Genomic DNA, 27,723 nt, shown 5'->3' with positions numbered 1-27,723 from the left:
GTTCACATACAAACAGAAATATCAGAGAAAGATTTGCCTGCATGTTTTGCTTCATTTTACATCTGAAAGTCTCAGATTCATGTCATTTTTTTTCAGTGGGTTCATTTGGGCTGAATACGTATCACTGCTAAACAGATAACCCTGTGACTCAAATACACATTGGTGTACTCTAATATGCCACTCTGAGCACACTGCACCTGTCTTTATCAGTCTCTCTTTGTTTGTCCAGTCTTTCACTCTGATCTCTCAACCCATACTGTGCATCTCCTTGCCTTTCTCCTAGTCCTTCTCTGCAGCTCCTTTTCAGCACATCCCAGGGGTGTGTCGTCCCTGCAGGTCCACCTCTAGACAGCAGGCATTTTCACAGCCACTGCAGTCTCTAGAAACGTTGGCCTTTGCTTTTAGAAGGATCTAAATGAACCCCTCTACATTCTCCTCTGCTGCTTTCCCCCCAGGGATGGATACCACACAGAGAATCCACCACCCACCTGCCTGCCTTACTGCCTGGACAACACTCAACATCATCTACTGTCCCTACTCATTCTGTCTCTCACTCTATCTTTAAGGATCTGTCTTCCCATCTGTCACTTTTTTCCCTACTTTCTTTTATGTTCTCTTTTACTCTCCTGTCACACCTTTCATACCTGTTTTCTATGTCCTATTCTTTTTTCCCCCACCCTTGCTGTTCCTGTATTGTCACGTTAGTGATCACATCACACATTTGTTATGTTGAGTTCCTCTCTGTGGTCCTGAGAATGAGCCCACTGTGTGCGCCTTTGTGTTTGCTTCTACACAGGGCTTTGCCTTCTATCCGCGCTGTATAGGCTTGACCTCTTATCTTCACAGATGCACTGAAATGTGCATGCACTGTATGTGCTAGTACAATCAGAATGAGTTCATTCAAACTCATGAAAGCCGGTGGCATGCATACAGTATAATGGCAATGTGAACTTCATTCTGCATTCCCTTTTTTTCCATCGACTTTGATGTGACAAATGACGACAGTAGCCAATGATTGCTTTGTCCAAAAACTCTGCCAAACTCTGCCACTTGCATCCTGGCATGACTGCCTCCACCGCCTCTATTCAAGACCGAATGGCAAGGAAAATGCACTATGGAATGGTCGAGAGGAGGCTGTATGGTAGAGAAGCAGCCTTTGCTTCCTCTTTCCTCTCCATTCTTTAAGAAGAGCAGACTTCTAAGTATCTGCAGGAACAGCAGCAGTGGCCTCTCCAGCAAGATTCAGGGACTGACCCGAACCCTCCAGAGAGAGCAGCTTCCTATGCGACATGTTTGCAGAATGGCTGGATGAGAGGAACCTGCATGACAAGGATAGAAGTGTGATTTATCAAATCCTTGACCACTTCAAATCACTTCTTAGCAATAAGTGTGTTTGCAGTCTGCAAATTTGCAGACTTAATTCCTTTAGGTCAAATGTGTGCTGGTACACAGGTGGTACAGAAGTAAAGTTCTCTCCCACAACTGCAGAGATCCGAGGTTTGATTCCTGTTTGTGGACCCTCTGGACGGCTTCCAATGAGCTCAACTGTCTGTGTTCTCCGGTGGAAAGCCAGTGAGGGTGTTTGTCCTTGTCGCTTCACTAGCCACTTCCTCTGCTTAGTCAGGGCTCCTGCACAGTGGTGAGTGGTTGAATTAGGGGGATATTGTGTACCTACCACGTGTGAGGCCTCCCAATGAAGCTCATTGCTTGCAGCGGCTGGTGACACCGTGTGTCACAGGAGTAGCACAACTGTTTGCAGCTCTCCATGGACAGTGACAAGATCTGCTAGTGCACAGGGGTTTGGACATTATTAGGAGCAAAGAGGAGCAAGACTCTACATAAATAAGATAAAATAAAATACAGAATGTGTGTGTGTGTAGGCTTCTCTTTGTGTGTGTATGCATGCACACATGCTTGTGTGTCCATTCAGTCCATTGGGTTACAGTCAACCTAGACTGCTGATGATCAAAGAGAGAACAAAGCAGCTGCATGCTATTAAAAATAAATGGTGAGATTAAATGCAATCCCTCTCCTCTTCCTTCGATCCCTCTTTATCTTTGTCTTCTCCCTGGCATTCTGCGCCTCTGCCAGCTGCTGACACTCAAAAGCATCCCGTAGCTGCAGCAACAGAGCAGAGGAGTCGCTGAAGAATGTCCTGGGGCCGACTCCACTCTGCTCCTCCAATCCTCAACGCACTCCCACTCACCCCATGCCCGTATTCTTTTATAGACAGGAAACTGCTCTTGTGGGTTTGTATGTGCGGCCCCTGCACATACAAGAAGGTCTTTAACTCTCAGTAACATCTGGTCCAGCATTTGGCAATCGTAGACACACACACTCAGGCTAGTGTACATGTCAAAAGGGCCCAGTTTATAGACTTGCATTAGCTCTTTTGCCTGCTTCACGGATGAGTCTGTAAAAACAGTATGTGCTTGTGAACGAGCGAGAGTGATTAATAGTTGTTTTGGGATTAAATAGAATGAGTGGCACTAAGTACAGGTCTGTCAGAACCTTATGAGCCCTTGGGATTCACTCCATAACATTATTCACACAAACCAGAGAACACCTCAGCTTAGTTTGTCAAATCCTGTCTGTCCTATGAAAGGGAAAGTGCTAGCTATTAGCACTGACGCTGGCACAGGTGCATGCACACACACATGCAAACACTGGGTAACAAATGAGACAAATAATAGGAAGAGGCCGGGGAAATGCATGCTGAAGGTGCCAGCTATTTAGCACCGATGCTGGCTCTCATTTGCACATACGCGTGTCCCACACACACACACACACACACAGACACACACAAATATTGGGTAACAAACAAGACAATTAATTGACAGAGTCCAGGGAAACGCGTGCTGACATCTACAATTTCCTTAGAATAAAAATAATTTATCAGACAATATTGTGTGGGTTTTGTGAGAGTTGAGTTAATCTATGTTTACTATGTAATGACCCTCTTTGACTCTGCTTGGCAGCTTTTGATAAATGAGGCAGATTGTAAATGTCAGTGTTATCAAGTGCTTTTTTTTTTTTCCTCTCTTTCTCAGCCGAGTCACTTGCTTCCTAGGCTGTAATTAAACACGTTCCCCAGCCACATAATTTAAACGTGCGTACGTGTTTGTGTGAGCAGATGTATGACACATTTCTTACACACATGTATGTTTTCATGCTGGTTATGTCCTTGCTTTAGTGACAGGAAACGATACCAATGCAAATGATTTGCTTTCCAACTGATGTTGCTGCATGTGTAAATACACCTCAATCACTATAGGATTACCATGCAGATGAAGACACATGGCGAACGCTGCTATAGATTCAGGGCAAAATGGTAAACATGAGAAGAATTCCATAAATATGTAAGTGAAAATAGACGATGTAAGATAACATTATAGAGAAATAACAAAGAAAACCACAGTGAGTGACTTTGATATAATGTATCATGCCTACACCTAGCCCTGGTTGTGACCTCAGCAGTCTGAGTATTTTATTCCGTGATTTAACCACAAACATGTTTTAACAAAACATGATTTCTTTCTGTTAACCAGTAGCAGGTTGTGTCTATTGTCTGCCCGTAATGATAGAATGTTTGCCCGGGGTGAAGCCAGTGTTTCAATTCAACATTTCCACAGACTGCGAAGCACCACTTTGCTCTTCTTCTTCACTGTGCCAGCAAAGAAGAATTAGACAGTCCCTGCAGGATCTTGCGGCAAGAAAAACTTGAATTTGCAGCCAATTTTGTCAGAAATTGCGATAGAAATTGTGGGACATTTGAAAAATTGCGAGCCCCCACAAATATTGCGGACTTTTGTTGAATTTGAGTTAATTATTGCGATCACAAGATCGCGATTTTCTGGAGGGACTGATTAGATAGCTCGTCAGGTACATTTTAATCTTAAGCCTCTTTCTCACTGCACAAAAAATGCACCAACACCTGCTAAAATCTGGCTTTTGTATGTAATCAGAAAGGTTAAATAAACATTCATACCCGGGGTCAACTGACTCTGTAGTAGTCACAGATATTTTCCGGCTCCCGCTCCAATCGACAGTGGTAAAAAGGCAACACCCAGGTTAAAGCCCTAGTAGCACTCAAACATTGTTCCAAAATAGTCTGAACGGAGTTTGAAAGAGAGACTGAATAAGTAAAATATATACTTTTGAGTAGCCACTGTACCATTTTTACTGGCCTCCATGCTGCTTTCTGCTGTTTATTAACCTGTTTTCAGGCATGTCTGTGATGCTGAATGTGACACACTAGTAAAAAGAGTACAGTGGGGTATGCTTATCTGCTGCAGAGCCGTGTCCACAAATCTAGTCTTCCAGCAATGGGAAAGGACTCTATAGCCTATCTTTAGCAGGTTTTTCCTGTCTTTAAAAAAAAACAAACTGTGCACACACTTATTGTAGTGGAAATGGGGCATTTGTTTCACCTCAGTCAACAGTCATTATGGACAGACCCCTTGTGGAAATCCTCTAAAATTTATGTGTGCTGAGGTTACAATTATGCTTATTTTATAAGTACTTACTCACATAAAGATTAAAAAAAAATCCTGCTTTTTTACAAATATTTTTGGCATTAATGCTTTATTTGATAGGGATAGAGAGACAGAAAGAGAAGGGGAAATGAGGAAGATGACATGCAACAAATGGCCCGGGCTGGACTTGAACCTAGGCCACTGTGGTAAGGGCTCAGCCTTAAAGGTTCATGATTTTCAATTGAATTCAATTCAGTTCAACTCTATTCTTTTCTGTTCAGTTGTCACATGAAATCATATGAAAACAATTTCAATGAAATTATCCTTTTGAATCCTTGTGGCCTGAAGGTAGAAGCTCTTCCTGAATGTCTCAGTGCTGGCCTGGTGTAAGGATGGATTTACTGGCAGAAATGGAGTATTATATCTATAACTTTGTTGTCATTAGTGTATAATAATCTTATACTAAGAATCCTTGTGTTTTTGTTAGTTCAGATTGAGCCAAATACCGGCTCTTTCGCGTTTTTAAGTTACCTGAAGGCCACCTTATTTAGCCATAAGCAAGGAGTGAGCCAGGGGGTGTTAAGGGTTTTTTTGGGTTGCATCTGCAACCTCACAGCTAGACGCCGCCAAATCCTTAACACTGCTCCTTAAATTATATGCCCCCTACCCGCACCCCAAGTCCTGATTTCTTTAAAAACTTAGAATTTCTAAACCCACTTTCCTAGTGAAGATAAAGTAGCATGAAGCAAAATTGCTGTTGCCATGGTAACCTGCCGTTTCATATACCTTGCACACTGAGTTAGATTGGTGGGTAGAGTGTTGACCAGAATCTTGGTGTGTCCTGTGCAACCTGCCTGCCACTTAGCGAGTATTATCCGTGTCCATGCTTTCAAGCCCCTTTTTGAACATGTGTTATGTAGCACAGCATAGCTTTAAAAAAAAAAATCTGTGTAAACTGTTGTTTTGTCAGTTAAAAAAAATCAACATACGCCAGTGAAAATTTTTGGAATCTATGTGTTGCTTTAGGCCCAGGTATATTGTTGTCCCCAGGTCAGATCCATGGGTGCAGCAGTGTGGAACATCACTTGTAACAGCATCCTTTGTGATACAACTATAGGAGTCAACACAGTTGAATATTTTCTTGTCCCAAAGCAGGCTTTTAATCGGCTAAAAAACAAGCAACGAGAGAGATTAACATGAAAAAGGAGCACATAGGAAAACGTACAAAAAGAGAAACAATGTGTGCGTACATGCCTTTGACGTCATGCTTTGATAACCTCTTAACATACATACAGAAAAAGAGAACTCTTTGTGAATCCCAGAATAAACCTCTGATGTCCCATTTCCCTTGGTGTTAAAGAGCATAATAGGAATATATATTCAGAACATTCAATATTAACTCATTACTTACTAAAACATATACATATTCATTTGTGAAATACATCAGTATATATGGATAAATATTTCAAAAGATTCATACATAGTGCAGCATTTCGCAGTCCATATTGATCTTACCTCATTATATAGGGTCTACGGCATGGTTATTCTAGCCCATTGGCACTAGTACAGTGTTTGCATCTATCATAAGTTGGGGTCTCTACCTCTCAGCAGTGAACATTAACTGCTCTCTCATCCTCCTGTCACAATCTCCACACTAATTACGGATCATCAAAGATTCCCCTTTTGAAGTGTGTCTTGTTTAGTATATGCCATCTTAAGTTTCCAGCATTCCTGAGAAGCCTCTGATTTCAAAATGGATCCCATAGTTGGTTTAAGTGGAATATTCCAGCGTTATAAGCAAAGGTGAGACATGTCTTCCCAGACCGGTCAACTTCGGCCTCCTATTCATGGATGAGAGGTGTTTCACTGCTTAGTGCTACACCTCTCAGTGACAAGACCTCCTCCAGAGTGCATGGTGTTGTGTCATGTCCTGTCATGTCCTGTCCAACCCAGACTGCTGTCCTCTGGGCAGGAGTAGAACTAGCCCAGGGATGGATGACATTTGTCACACCTATTTTGGGCTCCTCATTAGGAGGTGCAAGGGCCCCTGTGGCTCAGGCGGGAGCCAAAAGAACGGATGTCATCTGGGAGGTGTGGGAAGTGTTTGACCATGACTCTCCTCTTTGGGCATATCTGTTAGGTTGTTACTGCGCTGCTAATGGTGGCGTTAATGACATGCCACATGCAAGGGGATTTGTGTGTGTGTTTGCACGTGTGTGGAATGGATTTTTGATAATCAACACCGAGCCCTACGAGGCTGACTGTCAGTGTGCCCTGTCATCCTGTCAAGCCATGTCAGTCACACAGGGAAGGTAATGTTGTAACATATCTCTGCTGCTGCCACTCACTCACTGTGAACAGCGAGGAGCACTTTGGGAGACAACAAAACTTAAAAAGACATAACAGCACCGTTTAATGAAACGCTAAATAAATTAGCATCCACATTCAAATTTGATCACACAGTTCCTTCGTTGTTTCCCTGTGCAACATGACTTTTTTTTTTTTTTCATTTCAAACATAGCTCACCTTGATTCCTGACATGCCCACTGAGATGAACGAATGTGCCAGTGTTTGAAGTGATGGTATGTGTGCTAACACTTTGTTTACTTATTAAAGCAAAATGCACATGTTTAGTTTCCAGATGTCAAGATAAAACATTTTAATCTTGACAGCATCATTTGCCACAAACTACTTGTTTTTAATCCGGCCAAATAAGACTCAAAGAATAATCTCCTTTTTGAGGGATGAGGCAGTTTATCTGATGGTCATGAGAGTGATGACTGAGATAAGATGTTTAGCCAAAGAGAAAAGAAAGACTTCTACAGTAATACTCTAAAACCCTTTAACACTCCGTAAAAGGGGTTACAGGTTGATTTGAGAGCAGATCTGGCTTTCACAAAATAAACACAAAATAATCTTCTTATCGTTATTATTACTACGCTTATCATGTTGTTGTTGTTGTTTTCTAAATAGCTGAGGGGCTCAATCAATTTTTGACCATGGGAATTACAGGCATTGGTATCATCAAAAACACTGAGGATTCTGCAAAAGTATGCTCAATGAAAACCCCTTTTTAAACAGCAAATTCCAAAATATTTAAAATACTTTTTCTCGCCAGTGTCTGCACATGACAAATACATTGGTGTTGAAGTCATCGCATAGGATTTAAAGAGCATTAATGTAGCTGCAAGCCACTACTTGGTATGTAAAGGTATAGAGGAGTAATGGCGTCCTGAGCAGAGAATGAAGTCCCTTTCTGTGTGTTGTTATCTGAGCTTCTCTGTTGTTTGTTGTGGGAGCAGGCTTGGTTGTGTGTGCATGTTAGTGCATATGAGTCTATGTGTGTGCATGTGTCTCACTGGCTAGCTAAGCACGGCCATTCTGCACTGTGCTCATACAGCGGTGACTGCTGCTAACATTGTCCCGACCCTCAGGGGAAGAGTGGCTTTGTTGCAGAAGTGTAACGCCCACCCTTACGTCCCCCCGCGGTTAACAATGTTACCTCTAATTGCACTATTGTCGTTGTTAACGCTGTTTATAGTTATTACCGTTTGCTGCAAGCTGTTGAGAGCCATGTGTAGACAACCTCACTCCAGACTCTAAATTATAGATATGATCTGAATGTCACGTACAGCTCCTTTAAGTTTAGAGAAATATCCGGTTGTATCAAATAACTATGGTTAAGCTTAGGAAGGTAAAGCACTTCCGAGCAGCGAGACAAGCTGTAAAAAGCAACACTGACATATTATCACCTTATTAAGTTGTTGAGATGAATGTGTTAGCAAACAATTTATCCAGCAGACACGGATCTACATGAGCATTCATTTGGAGTCATGTTCTCGCCACCTTTAGCTATGTTTAGGTCTCTACTAGCTCCTGAGTGAAATATGTGGCTGCTAAGTGCTCCACTACATTCATCAGCCAGTCCCTAATTTTGTCTTTGTGGTGTTCGGCGCTGGTTGGCGAGTGTACAGCAGGTTTATTACAGCTTTTCACTGAAAACAGCTGCCTGCTGTGTCATGAAATTTTGTTGATGAGAGCAGTAAGAGTGGACCAAAATGGTAAAGTTGCAGCCGTTAAAGAAAAAAAAAATGTCTGAAAGACAATAAAAGCTCCATAGCACAGAGGGGAACTGCATGGTTGGGTGATAAGAAGAAAATAAAAAACTCATCATCAATTGTAGTCCAATGATATGACGCCTCCACACCAGTCTTTTCTGCCTCACACGTTATCTCCTGCACTAAACATTAGCACTGGATGTAAATTGTGAGCTGCAGAATTTTCTGATACGACCATCGGCATACTGGCAAGTATTTTCATGTGCAATTGAAAAAAATCCTACTGTATAGATGTGAAATTATAATTTTGTATGTAAGAAGAAAAAGAAAAGTCACACCAAAAAAAGGTGATCTCATTATCAACATTTGTAGGTTTGGTTCATTAACATCTTCACTTCTGACGTGTGTGCACCTGTGCAACATCCGCTTTATTTTACACACTACTTCACCTCATCACCATGGCAACCCTGATTTGTGAAGATGTTTATTAGTATTCTCCACTGCTGTGTGTGTGTGTGTGTGTGTGTGTGTGTGTGTGTGTTATAATTACAGCTGCACAACAATCCCCAAAAACCTCCAGTTTCACTCTCGCAGAAAGTGACCTTGAACCTTGACCTTAACACAACATGTATTCAAGCCAAAGCCAAGCGACTCTTTGTTGTTCTCCGTCTCTCTCTGCTTTGGTGCTTTCATGATTTCCACGATGTCGGCTTATCATTCAGGTATACGCTGTACTCCTCCGTCTGTCTGTCTGCGCTCTGTCTCCGTCTCTCTCTCTCCGCCTCTCTCCCCCTGCAGAAACTGTTTACCATGACTGAGGATTTCATCATCCTTCATACCTCATCTTATGATCCCCTTTTTCGTCATTGGCTCCTCTGACTCTCTCTATTTCACTCCCTGTTTTTTCCCCCTCATCAACTTAAGAGGAAGTCTTCACACAGCAGCAGCCTGTGTGAACTATACTGTGGATCATTTTTCATCGCTTTGACACCGAATGAATTCAGTGACCACTGTCTTTCAAAAATTCATGAATTTTCTCAGTCAAAACTGCAGCAATTGTCTCCGAGCTGTATCCGCAGCCCATTTTTGCATATGTTTACAAACTCATTTTCTATTTTTTAATTTCATTACTATCTACACAAAGAGGGGAACACTTTGAAGGACGTGATTTACATGAACATCGGCAGAGATAGACAAGTGTGTGACAGAGGATGAATAGTGGCCCTGAGAGTGAGAGGAGGACGTGTGTGTGGTGTGTATGTGAGTGTGTGTGTGTGTGTGTGGTGGGAGACGAGATGACAGAGAGGAAGACCATCTGTACTGTGGTCTCCGATGAGCTTCGAGCTTGCTATTATTCGTCTTTATAGGCATCGTCAGTGGATGTCCTGAACACGTGGTATGTAATTTAGTTTTTGTATTTCAGAAAGATAAGATAAGACTTTATTGTTCCTCAAGGGGAAATTCACATGTCACAGCAGCACCGAACTAAGGAGAAAACAAATAAAGAACTATTTAAATCAAATACATAAAAAAAACAAAATAATTAAATCAAAAAGAGGTACAAATTAAAAGTATTTTGGTAGATTTATGGCATTTTGGAAATGAGATTCTGCTCAGTTTTGCCTGTGTGTGAAGACAGCTGTGCAGAGGCTTTTGAAATAGTGAGGGCGACACAGAGTAATGTGTGTAAGTAATTTTAAAAAAGGGCACTATTCCCCATCATGTCTTCAGTTTTACAATCCAGCACTCCTCTGCTGTCCTTTATTTTTTAATAGCACACTGAGCAGCTCAAGGATTTTTTTAAAATGCATTTTGTCCTGTGCTGAGCGACTCGGAGGAGAGACAGCGTGACAGATTATGGGAGACACAGGAGAGCAACTTCAGTTGGGATTTGATCCCAGGAGAGCAGAAACATGCAACCCCTGAAAGTTAGGTCCTAACTACTATATTGTCTCTACTTTGTCATTTCCCTGACACACTCCTGTCTTTCTCTTCCTCCTGTCTGTGGAAACATTTCTTCACTTAGACTCTCTGTTATTAGGAAGGAATATATATGTATATTTTATTGCTTCGTAATTCACAGAAAAGAAAACACAAAAGAGAAATTCATTTTTTCAGGGATACTAAAGTGCAGCGCAGATGAATTTTGAATTGGATGCAAATGAAAATGGAAAAACATTAAGAAATGACACATTTTGGCTGCTATTAGCCCCAAATTTTAGCACGTTCTTAGCTGTGTCAAAGAAAATAAGGCTTTTACTGTTATTAACAGTAATTTCAGCCATTCCAGGGGATTGCTGGCGAACCTGCCGTGCACAGTTGCATTTGCTTCCTGATTTTGATGCATCCTCGACCCAGGAGCAAATCAGTTCACTAGTTCAGCACTTCAGGGCAAATCGGAAATTGTTCGGTACTGCCGCTCGCTCAAAAGCTCAAAATGGCATGTCCAAGGGTGGCTTGCTGTGTAAGCTATTGGCTCTGGAAAAAGCAACATAATTGCAGGCATTGAAGCCCACACGTTCTGCCTGTTTTATATCCTATACAGAATTACACGGTGGGGTGAGGGAAAGTCAACCAGCATAATGCAGAGTCCTGCTGCCTATACTTTGCCTGTCAAACTGCTAACAAGCACAAATGATTTTTTAATGATAGGCCCCTCTATCCCACAAAGCTGTCTACTCACAAACACTCATACGCATACACACACACACACACGCACCGCAACATTGCACACATTCGCTCCCACACACATTCATAATGAGTTTTATCAAGGGAAGTACATGTGGTTTAATGGATCACTGCAAATGCCATTCCCACTCACACTATTGTATTTGAGTTCCAACAAGATGCTTCTTTTTCCCCGGTGTCACTTTTTCTTTTTTTTTTTTTTTTTTTTTTTTTGAGACAACGTGTGGTGCATTAATTCTCTAAATGATGATGTATGTCAGATGCAGGGAACTTAAGTCCCTGCTGAGCTAAGAAACGAGTTGAACTGCAAATTTAAATATATAATGCTTCAAACAAACGATGGGTCTTTGTAATTCCGTGTCAATATCTAAGAGTCAGTGTGTGGCCTCTGGTTTGTTCTGTAGAAAATAAAGTACTCTGTGCTTGCACCCCCTCTGCATCACCAGATGAGAATGTCCTCCCAAAAGGAACAACATTCAGGTCATTTTATTTCAGCAAGTCCCCAAAAAAGACATATGTTTACATTCAAGTGGCAAAGCCCTCTAGCAGTCATAGTAATTATGATGGGGGCGAAGGAGGAAGTCAGGTGACATTGATATAGGGCAATGAAAGAAGGGGTGAACAATATTTCTTCCTGTTTCTTCCATATAGTCAACACATGTTTCTTTTAACATTAACAGTTCCCATTCCTGAACACAATTTTAATGCTTCCATACTGGGGATAGCAGTGGCCAGAGGTATTATGTTTTTGGGTTGTCCATCCATCTGTGCTTTCCATTCTCGTGAACAAGCCTCAAGAGTGCCTCGAGGGAATGTCTTTAGATTTGGTTTAAAAGTCTGCTTGGACTCAAGGATGAACTGAAAAGAATTTGCTGGTCAAAGGTCAAGGTAACTGTGACCTCACCAAACATGTTTTTGGCCATAACTCAGTAATTTGTGAGCTAACCAATTTCACACAAATGTCTAACAGCGTAAGAGCGATGACATAATGACATTTAATATCCACAAGGTCAAAGATCAACTTCAATGTGACATCATGATATTCCACAAAAACACTTCTGGACATTATTTAACGTCAGAACTTGTAAAAAGAACAAGTGGGAGGACATTTGATTAGATACTGAACTGATGACACTAATCTGGTGGGTGTTCACCTTGAAACTGTGCTGATTGTATGGATCATCTGTTCTGCTGGGCAGAAAATGCGTGAATCATCAATGTTGAAGCATTGTTTACTGTCATGGTTACATGGGAGTCTAGACAGACTTGGACTGATTTGCCGAGCCATACAACTGCAAGGCGGTAATTCCATTTTTTTCTAGGATGGCGAAGGCTTGACCCGCTCTACTCAGCCTTATTCTGCCTGTGATTGGCTTACCCTGATATTTTTACCCTAACCCTAGCCAACCTCAGTCTCCATGCCTAAACTTAACCGATCCAACCAACGAAGGCAATGAGTATCAGCCTTTCAGAGGGAGTGTATAGGGCAGGTCATGCCTTCACCATCCTAGGAAAAAGAATTAGCTTCCTGAACCTGAAGTGTTTATTATAATAATCATGATGACAAGCTCCCCTAACCTTAGAGAAGTAACCTTAACTAAGGTGTTTCCCTAAACCCAACCAAGCCTTAACATTAGCATTGACATTACAGAATGTATATATTTTCAAATTGGATTTAAAAGGTGTTAGAAGGTAGAGACAAATCATTTTGTCCTGCTGTTATGGGGGTGTGATTAGAAAACGCTTATATGTGTCGCTCCAGAGGGCACAGATAGAAGACATATGTTGCCAGACTGGTCTTATTCAAATGAATACGGTGGCTGGGTTTTTCCACGCAGGAGTAAAGTCGGTTTAATGCAGCTTTAAGTAACTTGTTAGTTCTACTTCCTTTCAATTTATCATTATTTCACTTAATACAGCACCATTTCATTTGAGTCCCATCTTGTACATCTCATATTCTGTCTCCATACAGGCTTGAAAACAGGCTTGCATTCTGTAATGTAGACTGTATTACTGTTTACCCCCATACCAGTGTTAGCCAACACAGTGCCCACGAATGCCTGGTCGCCTACAGGGAGCCAATGAATCACCCACAAGGCACGTTCTAAAAACAACTTCTGTCAAGTCAGCCATAACTTGCATCACCATGGTCAAACCGGCCAACACTACAACTGTAGTGCACCCATACACTTACATATATGGTAAATGCATTCACACGGCCCAGATTGGGCTCACCGGGAGAGCTAGCAATGGACTTGGCAAAGTTAGCGGAAGGATACATGTGTGACTACATACAGTTTTCAAATAAGTTGTTAACAAAGGGTTAATACACAATACATATAAGAAATAAGATTAATTGTATTATAAGTAAGGTATGTAGATAATACAAAGAGATAACAAGGCCTATTCTCTTTCCTCTCTATTCTTTTTCTCCCATCCTTTACACATTTCATACTGTTTTACTGCCTTTGTTTCCGTTCTTTCTGCTCTGCCCTTCACTGTAGTAATGAAAATACTTCAAGGAAGCATTCTAGATCATGCCGCTTTCTCTCTATTGCAGTGTAATGTCTACCCACACATACATACACACTGCTAACCCATTTTTTATATCTGCAAGGTCAAGCTGTGCATGTTTTCTTGTTATTTCTGTTACACTCAAAATAGCCCGACTTTAATGTAATTTAATTCAGCACACTGACTGAGGTCTTTCTTGTTCATTTTGTTTTCACGTGTGCTGAAACTCTGTTCCGCATTCCGACATGTGTTTCTTTCCTGTTTTGTTTCCCTCCCTTTCTCACACTCTGTCCTTCGCTATATTAATGAAAAGCAATCAGGGAAGCATTCTACATCACGCTGCTTCCACCCCTATAGCACAGTCTAATTCAGATGTGCAGCACAGTTGTGTTGAATGCACAGATGAACTGATAAACATACATGTCAGCATGTACACAGTGATTATACACAGATGTGCGCAGTCCAAGGCAGCTGCGGAAGCTGCGGAAGCTGCTTAAGGCTATACACATTAATGCACATTATAAGCTCAAGAATGGCAGCCGCGAGAAAGGCATTGATCAGATTAGAATGCAGCCCCACATTCGCCCTCACATCTGTCTTAGTATCATGTAACAAACATGCGATTGGTTTTCTATTTGTGGAATAACTGAGATAGATTTTCATGTCTGCTTCAACCCGTCGCACCAATCCATCTTTCTTTGAGTACATGTAGATTGCTACGGCATCGGGCTGCGTCGACCGCTGATGGTGATAAGGAGTGATTGGATTTTGCATATGTAATCACTAGTTATGGCATGTTAATTGTACAGAGTGGTGGCCTGTGGGATGTAACATTAGATATGTGTGGCAAGCGCACACACACACACACACACACACACACACACACACACACACACACGCACGCAAACACACTTTGATGTTGTGTAACTGCCTCCACGTAGTGTTTGTTTAGACTAGAAGATGTGTTGTGTGTGGCTCATTGTAGTTGGATGGGGTGATTTGCATAAGGCATATTCTAAACTGTGATTGTGGAGTAGAGTCTTTTCTAGCGAGCAGTTCAGTTTCGGGATGATTTGCTCACTGATGTTAAAGAACCCATATGCTCTACTCTCTCAGGCCTCCTGGAGTTCTCGCCCGTCCTCCTACGATACTTCATCTCAGGTATGAGTTCATTACTAGAGTTAGATCCTGTGCTTATACAGTAGTGCTGTAGTGTGAAACATTGTAAAAGTCCTTAGTGTCACGTATAGTAATGAAGGTTCCTTTTGTCAACCTTTATGATAAGTGGGAGGAAAGGACAAAGAAGCACAGAAGACAAGGATTGGTAATATTCCCTGTTGCTTGGGTGCCTTTGTAGCTAGCTGGATGCTTGGCAAGCTGTAGCCTGGAAGCTGAATCCACCTGTGGAGTTATTCGCTCGCCTCGTGCTCTCCAGTCCAGTCCATCTGTTTGTCTGAGTAGAAGTATAGTGCCTGTCACCACTTCCCCCGGCTGAGTTTCCTTTTAGGCCCTCCCTCTCCTCATTACTTTCAGCACAACTCTCGAGTTTCGGCGAGCCTGTGAAGAGGAGCCATGAAGATCCAGCAGACGATTTTCATCTGTTTAATTCCTCTCTCTCTGATTGCGTCCGTACGCCTGATGAGTCACAGTTAACCCAGTCACACAGCTGTGTGATTCCCAGCGCATTGATTCATACAGCGTGCCGCCACAATGCCGTCCGCTCTTCACTCGCCTCTTCCTTTCCCCCTCCCTCACAAACTGCTAATGAAGTGAATCACAACTGTTTTTCCCCCGATCCCTTTACCCCAACAGCTGATGGTGAGCGATTGCATCCACAATACTCTTTTAATTAGTATAGAGAATAAATTGGTTGAGCATGCCTTTTTCCTTAATTGCTTTTTCCTCAGCTTGGATTTAATTGGGCTGCAGCACTGTTTATTGATCTCCTTTGATGTGCTTTAATTTGGATAATTTTATATATTTATTTTGGAAGTGACGAGTCGGTTTGTCTTGAGGGGGAGAGTGTTAGGCAGCGGGGCCGGTACTGCAGCAGACTGCAGTATAGTCAGTGAGCCTGGGGTCCAGCGTGTGATGGCAACTAGGTGGGGAGATGATCAAACCCAGAAGGCAGCAAAGCAGCTCCACTACAGTCTGAGAGGCCTCAAGTGAACAGCTCTTTGATCTCACATCAACACCTCATGAATGCCAATGCGGAGCAGTAAAGCGAGGGAGGCAGGCCTTCTAAGCCAGCTTTAACAGGCCTGCAGGCCAGTACATATTCCTTCCAGCAGCTAGTTTGTAGTTTGTGCCTGATTCATGCTGCGTCATCTCTCCCCCTCCTGCCTGCCACAACAAAGACCAATTTTCAGCCTCCGCCTCCGTAGTTTCATAATTAGTGTGCTTCTCTGCGTGTGATTGTGGGTTTGTTTGCTAGATGTGCGTGTGTGTTTCTTGTTGGAGCATTTGTTTGTGTGAATGTCTCCATTTATTGCTTTTACTTATATCACTCCCCTACAGTCTACCAACGTAACTCCACTTTGTCTCTCGCAGGGGGTAACTTCACCCTGGCCGAGCTGGGAGTATGCGAGCCAACTCCCCCTCCGCACCCTGCTGCCGTTCCCTACTGTCCCGACCTGGGCCTCCTCCAGAGGGGGTACTCCCTCAGTGCTGGCTCTGATGCTGACTCGGACCCCGAGGGGCCGCTGTCTCCAGAGCGGGCCATTCAGCTGTGGGCCGGACGAGGGAGGGTAAAGTCCCGGCGCAGCTCAGGAGTGTCCAGTCGCGAGAATTCGGCCCTCACCCTCACCGACTCGGAGAATGACAACAAGTCTGACGATGAGTCAGGTAGGACTCTTGAAAGTGTAGTTGAGATGTATATATTAAAATACAGGCCCACTGATTTGAGGAAAAGTGGGGAAGAGTGTGAGGAAGTGATAACAAATCAGATAGGACCGATGCAGTCAGTGTTTAAAGAGATCGTAAGTGAGAATGTATATCTTACAAGTTTGTCGATATTGTTGAAATCTTCAGACAACCTCTCAAACAGACAGCCATTGTATGAATTGGGAGTGAGTCAGATTTATTGATTGAGTCTGTTTCTGATCTGAAGAACAGTGTTGGACCACCCCCCACCCCCACCCCAAGAGACTCATCCTTATTTTCATCAATAGCACTTAGCCAAAGCCCTCTAACTCTTTCCTCCCATACCACTTATCTGCTGACATCTCACAACTGGTCTGTCAGTCCGAATCTTTAGGATTTTTTGGAGCTGGAGCGTTTGAATTCTTGTGATCCAACGCTGAGATGCAGTCAGAAAGAAGATGTCTTTGAAATTCTACGCAAGTGCGAGAGTGCAGTGTTCCCAGAGGGAATCTCCATCCTCTGGCAACTTTGTTTATTGCCAACTTCCCATTTCCTTGTTAATCCTGACGCCGTCGTAAAACCTGCACCGGAGCTCCGCCGAGGTGTCAGTGGAGGTTAATGAAAAGTGGATGGAAGGAAAAGCAACAGTCTAATTAATTGAATTCTCGGCAGAAACACGTATCAGCTGTGGATCAACCTCTGTTGGACTGCGGGCCTCCGAATCAGAAACAACTTCTGTCGACTGATCAAACTACTCAACACCTATTAAACACATCAAGAAACACCTTCCCTGAGACGCGCCTCTCATCCCACCGCCCGATAATTGCTTTGTGGTTAATTACCAAGCTAATCTCACTGCCGCAGATATCAGCCGCAGACGCCGCTCTCACTCTCTCTGTCTCAGGGCCAGGAGAACGCCATTGAGCGCTCTGTCGCCGGCATTTCCAGGCCTTGTAAAATTAGCTTCTTAATCCTGCACTATATTGTGATAATCATTTGCCTGCAGTATGATGTCACTGAGTGTTGATTGTTGAGAAGATGAAAAGTTGTTCCTTTTTTTTTCAGTTTCCAAAAAGAAACTTAGCCAAAGAGTGGTATTCATGCGTATTTTTGTGCTCCTGCAGGGTCTAAACATCCACTTGTCCCTCATTCATATTGATGATTATGCAGAACAACTCTCAAAATCAAAGTCAATTCAATTAAATGCAAGACTTCAAAAGTTCGCCTTCTATATTGAAGCATTTGGGGGAAACCACCGGCTCGCAACTTTAGGCTCGTCTCATGGTTTCACAGACCAGAGATTTAGATCAGGCGTCTGCATTGCTGTCTCTGCCAGCATGAAGAGATCAGAGGCAGCGCGACAGCCTGATAAAAGGACCAGGTGTGTGCGTGTGTCTGATCAAGTCAATTCGTTAGTTATTTAGTCGCTCTGAATGAGGAAATCTCACCCCTTCGCTCCTCCAAACAGAACATCTGATACCGAAGGCACGTCATACCTCAAAGCACCCGGAGGAAAGATTTCACTCCCACCAGACCTAACCAGCGTGTGTGCCCCGAGCACTGCAGCTGCTGGATTTGCAACTGTGTGTGTATGTCTATGTTATTGAGTGTGTCATTGTGTTTCTATATGCTATTCTGTGTGAGCATGTGTATGAGCCCAAACCCTGCATGTGCGTGTGGAAAGTGTGAAACAGGAGCAACGGGAGTGTCAAAACAGCAGGAAGAGGATCTGAGGGTCTAATAATAGAGATTGACAGAGGCAGACAGAGAAACAACATCATAAACACATGCTAACAAATCAAAAAGACTGTGACGTGCTAAAACACCAAACAGCACTCTGCACCACTCTCATCTCGCCGCGTCTCTAACAAGCTTCAGAAGTCTCACCTCCACTTGCTTCTCCTCCTCCTCTTCATCTCCCTTCTCTCCCGCCTCTTCGTCTTTATCTTTCAAGCTTCTTCTTCTGTCTTCTCTCCGCTCACGCTGCGCCTCTCACCATCTCTCGTTATGCTCCTGTCAAACGAGCTTTCCAGCGTGACTGACAGGTGTCAGTTTAAGGGTCTAGGGTTCCCCTTCAGGGCAGGAGCGTACATGCGGATGAATGTGCGCGTGTGCCCTATTGCAGATTTCACTACCAAAATAGAAAGACCGGAGAAATGGTGACAGATATCACAAACCTCAGGGAAAGCACTATTTGTCTGTGTGTGTGTGTGTGTGTGTGTGCGCGCGCACGCCAGTTTTTGTGTCAGCAGGGCAACTGGCTGCAGAGTAATTGCCAGATAAATTCACAGCTCATTTGTTTTAACTTCATTACTAAATTTTTGTTAAGCATAATAATTAATGACTACAAATGAGCACCAAAATAAGTTTCAAATTAGGAAGACTTTCTTCCCATTTTCCAAGTTGCCTAACTACATGTACTATTTTTAACTGTTTTATTCTGGAGGAGATGAAAAGTCTGAAAAAAAATACAAACAACCTGAGTCGATAACAAATTAAAGAGTGTGATCCTTTGGATAGATAGCAGTTGTCAGTCATGGTGCCTGGTGCCTTTGCTAGTCTCAACACAATTAGCACCACATATACACCAAATGTAAACAACTCTGAAAACTGAACTGGTTTACAGAGAAGAACTCCTGCATGGAGATACATATGGATCTGTACTACTGTATGCATATGTGTGATTGTGTGTATGTAAGTGTGTGTGCATGCACTGGACATAGGGAGAGAAATACAGAACATATTCTAAATACAGTAAGTATATTAAAATATTGACTGACACTTAAACAAGCAAAGTGCTCAAACATAGTGTTCAAATGTTGGCCATTGTCCCTCTGAGGGACATTATACATTTCCTACTGGATTAGGGGGAAAAAATTATATAATACTTTTTCAATATCAGTTTTTAAATATAGCGATAAAACTGACCATTTTTTGTTTTGTTTTATTTTCGTCAATTTTAGAATTAACACACAGCTCAAATCAAGCAATCTGATTGGTTGTTAGCCGTGTTATAATAGCCACATACGACCAGGCCCCTTGCCAGAGAGACTCCAGGGTAGCCACTGCTACTGAAGTTAAGCAGAATTTAGAGGAAAAGACACCAGGTCGTCGACGTATAACGCACATTGATGAAATGTTAAAACGTTTTTTAATTCAATGTATGGGCTACACATTTTTACAGTTGTACAATGCCAAAATCACTTTAGGCCTACAACAATGACAAATGAAAATCTGAATGTTAAAAAACAAACAACCATTATTCATTGCCATATAATTTAACATCAAAGCCACAGGGAGCTAATGGAGAAGGTCTAAGGAGTCATTTGCAGCTCCAGAGCCATAGGTTGCCTTCCCCTTGCCTAGTTCTGCCTAAGAACAATGCTTCATGAACATCTTAATAAAAGGGTTTAAATTGAATTGTGTCTAAAACTGTCACATTGCCATTGTAAATTGTTTTAGCAAAGCAGTAGCTCACTCTAGGCTGTGACATGTGTGACACTTCGTGTTAGGCCCAACAACACTTGTGATACTTGTGATACAGTCACAGCTTACCTCAGGCTGTTGTGACATATTGCTTAATTAGAGTATAGTGATACCTCGATAATTCACCATCTTCTTCACTGAATGGAGTTGGTGCTATTGCCATGGGTTTACTGTCATCACATGACACAATGTTAGAACTTTGGTCATGCTATTTTGATGGTTTCACTAGCAAGCTACTTTGAATCCTTAGTATGGATGAGAGAGTCTTGTAAATGAATGATGATACAATATGATAATATATTATAATCACAACAAGCCTGTTTACACCTCACATTTTGTTCACACGTGTCTATGATGCATCTCCAGCTTTAATTACTTGTAAAATAGTTAACTTATAGACTGTTAGCAAGCTATCACCAAAACAACTACCACGTCCTGTGTTGATTCTGCCTTGTCAGGTGATGCATTAGAATGCATTAGCATTTACACTACAAAGATATGTGATCAAATGCATCCCAGACCGCCTCAACAAGTGGCTTGAGTGATCGAAACACAATGCATCTTGGTTGTCATTTACACTTGTATTTAGTGCTGTCTGCTTCTTATCAGATCACTCAAAATGCACATTAGTACCAACAGGCTCAATATAAATCCACTTAAAGCTGAAAGTGGATCATCCAACATTAATATGCACACAGACATTCATGCAAACACACAAATTGACTTTGAAAGACTGTAAAGACTTAAAACAAAACACTCACAGGGCAACAAAAATACAGTGGCACCTGATTAGTTTGTATGCAAGTTACTGATTCAGAAATGTGTTTGACCTGTGTAGGAGTCCCCCCTGCAGACCTCTGACAACTGTTAAATCAGTTTCTAAACTCAAACTCTCAGTGATTATTTTTTCATTTCTTTGTTTTTTTTCATTTACTGCTAAATTCCAATTACCGACAAGTATGTAAAGTCTGTTAAATTAGTTTCCTAAATGCAACTCAGGGATTTCAAAGTTTCTCTACATCCAGCTTTATTGTCAAGTATTGAATAAAGACACTTGGCTTTTATTGCCCCTTCCAGACACTATTAAAATAAAGAGACTAGAACGTTGACTTGGCAGAGCCAATACAAGTTTCGTTTGCACAAGCAACACAGTGAGACAAACAAATATGGGCATAGAGAGCGGCATTGGGAGATTTCATTTTGGCAAAGTGGAGGAAGAGATTTACTGTCGCGCTGTGCACTGCCTCGTAAAACGTCCGTCTGGAAACACAGGCAGGAGAATAGGAGCGCTTGTAAATTCCCCACAGCAGTGCCTGATGACTGCATCCAAACTGCATTGATCAGGAGGGAGAATGATTAAAACATGCATTAGATGAAATAAGATCAGGCTTTGACATTGATTTAAACCTGAGGCCTGGGGCAGACTTTATGGCCACAATCCATAGTCCGGTGCTCTACACATGCTGGTGTGTGTGGGTCCATATGCCTCTGTGTTTCCCTCTCATTAAAGAGCAGCCTGTTAAGGAAACAGGCAGGATCTAATTCAACTTCAGCATTGTTTTCCGTCAGTAAATCTTGGCTTCCCTCATATGGCCGACTTCATAAACACAGACACGGCACCGGCCACTCACTTCACAGCAAAGGCCCCGCCCAATCACACATGCATGCTGATTAGCTGCTTTCAGGCTATCTCCCTCTCCTCCTTCCTACTCTGGCTCAATCTCTCCATCTGGTCGGCTGGATAATAAATCATAGGGTAGTATTGTGACGTATGTGACAGGATGTATTAATCTCATAATTAGAGAATGAAAAGGTGGTGCTAAATTTAGTCTGGCCTTTCTGCCTAACCCTGCCCCCCGTCTGGGCATGCTCAGTTGCTTGGTTTCCCTCGCTGGCTCCTTCGTTATTGGAGGGGGGTTTTTTTAGCCTTGGAAGCTGGTCTGTGTTATGTTGCTTAAACTTTATGTTAATTCTCTTTTTTTCCTGAAAAGCAGAAAAACTTTCCCCTTAAAACATCTGCAGTCAAAAGTTTTCATTTTTTTTGGTAGCTAGAGCTGTAATTATGCTTTATAAAAGCCGCGTTGGGCAAAGTGATTCCTGATTAACTAATCAAATCTGCTAGCACAGGTGGCAGAGTGCCTGCACCCGCGCTGTCCTCTTTATTTTTTTTTTAATGTAACACACGAATCCCACCATAAATCAAACCAAATCAACCACGTTGAAGTCAGCTGATGTGTTGTTACTTCAGAGAATATTTCCAAGTGGAGCGCTTAAAGGATTGTCTTGCAATCAAGGTAAATTAAGATAATGTTTAATCATGATCATTTTGAATTTTGAATAAAAACGTGCTCTATACTTTTGGAATACATATTATAATTTTATGTCACGCAGTGATTGTGAGAGCCTTTTCTTTCCACCACAGCCGCTCTCAGCACCAGTAGCTCGGTCCATGCAGCTCCTGTCTATCAAATACAAGCAACACTTATAGAGTTGGACTGCTGGGGTCCCCCAAGACCACTGCTGTCCCCTCAGGGTCTCTGTGAGTGTGTGTGAGTACAAAACTGAAAGTGAGAGCTTGTGTGTGCGTGTGTGTTAGGAGGGTTGGGGGCATTAGCCTCTGATTGAGTTTTCAGAGAGCAACGTGGGGTGCGAAAGGCTCGACAATGGTCTAACAGAATTAGTAGCTTGTGATGAATGGTGTGTGAGAGCAGCACTGACAGCTCGCTTTCACAAACACACGCCGCTGTGAGTGCGCGTGCATGCGTGTGCATGCGTGCACGTACGCCTCCATACTTCACCCACTGGTTCAAGGACTTTTCGTCCATGCAGCGATAGCTAAGCATGCCGGAATGAGCAAAGTAGCGACGGACACACACGCTTAAACGCGCACATGCAGCGTGTATCTGTAAGTGTCTGTCTTTGGGTTAAGCCTAGGGTTTGAAAAATGCCCCGCAGTCAAGATCAATAAAGATTGGTCTATTCAACATACCGGACGCAGCGCATATACATGTTCACACACTCGATGAATCAAACCATAAACATTCACAACCCTCATTGTGTGTCTCTGACTCAATGAAGACATTGTTGGACCAGATATTGTAGTGAAGACACACACAGAGACAGACACACACTAGAAAGCAGGTACACACACACACACACACACACACACACACGCGCGTGCAGATAGATGCACAAGAGCAGTGTTTAATAAAAGCCCTGGGATATTGATCACAGTAGATGGATGCTAACTCACATTAAAGGAAGGGAGCCTGGAGTGATAGAGAGAAGAGAAGAAGAAGAAGAGGAAAACATAAATGATGAATAAATGGAAAGCGAGAGATGAGGGAGGGATTTTCACATAAAGCCGAACAATGACGGCAATGAAAGAAATCTGTTGTTGTGTGCTCTCGGTGTAAGCAGGCAGCGCATCTGCAGTAAGGGCCCACCCATGCTAACGCTATTATTATCAGGTAAAAGAGAGTCACAGGAGCGGTGGAATATCATTGGCGTCGGATTTGTAACTTGCTGACGACTATGCTGCCGCCCCTAATAGGGAATTTAGTTAGCTGTAATGGCCTCGCATGCCATCTTCAGACCTGCCAGGGAAAGAGAGGGGAGAAAGAGAGAGAGAGAGGGAGAGAAGGAGCACTGAGAGCAAATTGAGAATTCTCCAGCCAATTATGAGTGATCATATTTTCCTCTGCATGCAGCTGAAACTACTTTTGTAGTTTAATGGTCAGTGCTTTGCTTCCTAATGAAGGCTGGAGGTATCAGATTGAGAGTAAGAATGAGGGGAAAATAGGTGGATGATGGGAGGGCGGGAGGCTGCATTCACTCTATTTTTGTTTGTTTTGTTTTTAACCATATCTCACATCCACTTTGTATAAGTTTTGCTTTTCTTTGTGCTTTTCTTGTCCAGTTTTGTTTTTTTTTCCTTCTTGATTTGTCATAACCCCTTTTTTCCTTTTCTCCTGCTTTTTCTTTCTTTTCTCAATTCCCTCTCCTCCAGCTTACCTAGATGATGAGGAGGATGAGGATCCATTTGGGGACTATGTAATCAGTAAGTCACGTCTGACTGTAGCCTCTCGTAGATTGCTCAGCCCACCTTAGGCCCGTCTGCTTGTGTGTGATTGTGTTTGATGTGCTTTTGTGCCCTTTGTTGTATTTGTCTGTGCGTAATTTACTGTTTTGTCTATAAGTTGATGGGTTTTTTTTATGATAGAGGCTGTTGCACACAATGTAATATCTTCTAACTGGGCTCCAGTTACACGACATTATCCCCGATTCAGTTCAGAGGCTAGCTCTTTTAGAAAGTGTGATTGCACATATTACTGTAATTGTTGTAATGAAACAGTACATTTTCTTCAGTCCATTGTCAAAAGTTGTCAGGATGCTGGCATACGGTGGGGGGAAGACAGTAAAATAATTACTTTCCATACAGTACTCTTGTGTTTCACCTGATACAAGCCAGCCGTTGTTCTTTTTCACATGCCTCATCTACATTTACGAGCTCCTTTCATTATGATCTCCTGTTCATTAGCACACGTCCAACTGGTTAATCTCTTTGCACTTGATCAGAGAAAATTTCCCAGAGGGTGTGTTTTTTTTTTTTTTGTTTGTTTTTTCTCCTTTCTCCCCCTCCTCCACTACCGGAACCTCAGCCGTATTTACTCGTGTCTCGGAGATTGTTTGTCTCTATGAGTGTGAATTAGTGTTGATGTTTGTGTTATTGGGCTGTGGAGTTTTCATCTGTTTTCATTAGTAGAATGAGAGTGGTAGGAGTGAGAGAGAGTAGAGTGTGTAGTGGAGAAGAGGGAAAATAAACTTATGTTTGCTTGGGGGTGAAGGTTATTTTTTTCATGCCATATTGGTCACATTATGAACATGTTAGATGCAATGCTTAAGGTCACAACCTTGAAGTGAAAAGAAACAAAGTAATACATTCATGCAGCAAAGAGCTGGGGAGATAAAGCAGCACCAGTTCTCTGCTTTGGATCGTGTAAAGGTTAATCTTCTCAAAGCACCTTTTAGTAGAATGAGGTGAGTTCAGGTTTTACAGTATAATATATATATACACACTGAATAAGAATGTACAACAGGTTTTATTGCCACACAGGATGAGGATATGGTACTAGTTGTGAGAAATATGAGTGTGGTGGTTCGCAGGGAGGAATGGAGATGGCTGTGATGACAACAAGGGGAAGCGTAGAGAGCAGTCGTAGCAGGCAGACAGGTGAATGCTGATCCCGAGGCACAGGAGCACATGGGTTTCTAAGAAGAAAACACAAGGAAGCAAAACACTAGGCATAAACTGAGTTGACGTGTCGCTATCACAGAGGTTGAACAACAACCTGGCGATGAGCGGTTGGAGAGGGGAGTAGATATACTGCATGTGGATGAACTGATTAGAGGCAGGTGCGCTTGATGAGCTGATAGCAGACAGGTGAGTGTGGCGAGCAGAGCCGGGAGTCAGCAGAATGAAGGAGGGAGATCACGACCATGCCCATGCACACCAATTAAACAAAACACACAGAGAGAAAGTAGATAAACAGGGGAGCAGGGAACCAAAAAAATGTTATGTTTTGGGTTAAAACAGGTAAGTCTGTTACAAAACGTGATGAGACATGACACGAATGCGTCATGTTAGTAAGGTCGGCTTCTGATTTTAGCAGTCCAATTCAGTCCTATCTGTTGTACAAACTTAAATGGGTTTGATTTAAAGCGAACCGACTTAACTGGCATTTGTCATTATGACGTGTTTTAACAAATTAAAAAGCAATACAAAATCCAACTTGTATTGCATCAATAATAAACCACATGACAACGCAATTAAGATATTATTATGTTAACAACATGTAAATTGAGTAACAGAGCCACTGGTGTTTGACAGGATGTAAGCTGAGCACCAGCAACATGAAGGAAATCAAAGTTTAGTAGAGGTAGGAGGGGGAAGTGGAGCACATTTTGTTTGTTTACCGGAGAGTTTATGTGTTTTTTGGGTGAAGATCTAAAACTACGCTAATATGGCAACATTTTGGATTTGATGCCAATGAAAGGGGTGTCCTAACTGAGCAAAGGCGATGCAGAGCTGCCCTTTATAGCTGAAATTTGTCAGACGCCCTGTTTCTATTTATTCCTGATGCTCGATTGCCTCATTTCACTATAAAAACAAGCAGCTGGATGGAGGGAGATCACCAGGAAGCTGAAGGGTCCTAGTATTAGATAAAAGACAATCACGAATAACAAGCTAGGCAACTTGCTGTTGGCTATATTTTGAGTCATTTCCAATAAAAAGCACAACATAAAATATGTTGCTTTCTGTTTTAAAAGTACAATCATAGAAAGATAGCCAGCACTTACCCATCTTGTAAGTGGTTACATCTCCAGTCTGATCTCGAGCGCACAACCGATGTTTATGTGATTTGTTAACATGACATTAACAGAAGTGCATACGTAATGGATTAGCTGAAAGCCTGGTGCATCTCATAAAGACACGCCTTTGGCGCGTTGACAAAGTGGCAATATTTGACGCCCTGGGAATGAGACCGGACTGAGAACACAGAGAAGGCGAAACACAAGGGAAAATACATAAGCTACAGCCTGTAACAAGAAACTGCTCCATTCGTCCTGACCTACACATGAGAAGCATATGAATAATGGAACTTCGTGACACTGCCACTTTTGAGTGAAATTGCTATTAATATGAACTCTGTCTTTGCTCCTCTGGTTAAATTAGAATACTTGTATGAGGCAAAGTTATCACAGCTGATATTTACTGTTATCACAGCTGATATTTACTGATGTTAATTTCCCTCTCTGCCTTATTTTATTACTTTCTGTCTGTGGAAACGAGTCAGAAATACTGTATACTATTTGCTGTCTCCTTGGTTTCAGTTGAGTAAATATTCATAATTTTCTTGGAAACGAAAGTCTGGAAATATATTTTATTTGCCATGAAGCATATATATATATATATATATATATATATATATATATATATATATAAGGTATACAATCACAGAAGGATAACATCACAACACGTATGTTCTGATGCATGTCCTTCAATATAAAGTCGCTTTAGTGAAAGCTTTTAAATCAAAGGTGTACGCTTGATTCAGAAAAAAAGTATTTCTAAGCTGTGTCACAGATAACCAAACTGACAGTTCATCACTGATAGTGATACAGAAGATACAGTACTATCAATAGCCAAAGCCTGACAACTGTACAAATCAAAAACTCTCATTCGCCTCCTGTACCAACACTGCTGCAATTATTAAAGCAGTATTTCATTTTTGGGTACATTTGAACTTTTTATCTCTTCAGCAGCATTCAATTTCCAACAAGCGCTACCCTGGCTGACACCACAGGCTTTCTAAATTCATTTCTACATTTTATTCTCACATTGAAATAAGGAAAGTTCTTGCAAAAAAGAAAGGTCCAGTATACACAATGAAATATTATTGGCATGTGTTTTTCTTGTTTAAATAATCTGAAGTTACAAACTAACCTTAATCATATTTCTCAAACATGACAACATTTATCAAAGTGCAGCATATGATGCAACAATTACTGAGCTATCAACCAGGTCATACGTCCAAATAGAAGTCCAAGTCACATGTCACCTGTCCAAAGATGATTTA

General features: G+C 42.0%; 1 protein-coding gene across 10 annotated transcripts in view; it reads left to right on the top strand.

Annotated features, from left to right (window-relative positions):
- tenm2a (teneurin transmembrane protein 2a) overlaps positions 1-27,723 on the top strand; it is a 238,044-nt gene that overhangs the window by 64,734 nt on the left and 145,587 nt on the right. For 6 of the 10 annotated variants that reach the window (XM_078169231.1, XM_033632872.2, XM_033632868.2 and 3 more), the window contains exons 3-4: positions 16,286-16,579; positions 24,093-24,143. In XM_078169231.1, the coding sequence (XP_078025357.1) occupies positions 16,286-16,579; positions 24,093-24,143 (345 nt within the window). The remainder of the gene's footprint in view (positions 1-16,285; positions 16,580-24,092; positions 24,144-27,723) is intronic. The other 4 variants (XM_033632873.2, XM_033632871.2, XM_033632870.2 and 1 more) reach the window with 1 other exon arrangement.

Source organism: Epinephelus lanceolatus, chromosome 7, assembly GCF_041903045.1.
Source record: "Epinephelus lanceolatus isolate andai-2023 chromosome 7, ASM4190304v1, whole genome shotgun sequence".
In the NCBI taxonomy this organism is placed as follows: Eukaryota; Metazoa; Chordata; class Actinopteri; order Perciformes; family Serranidae; genus Epinephelus; species Epinephelus lanceolatus.
This window is presented reverse-complemented; position numbering and strand designations above follow the sequence as displayed.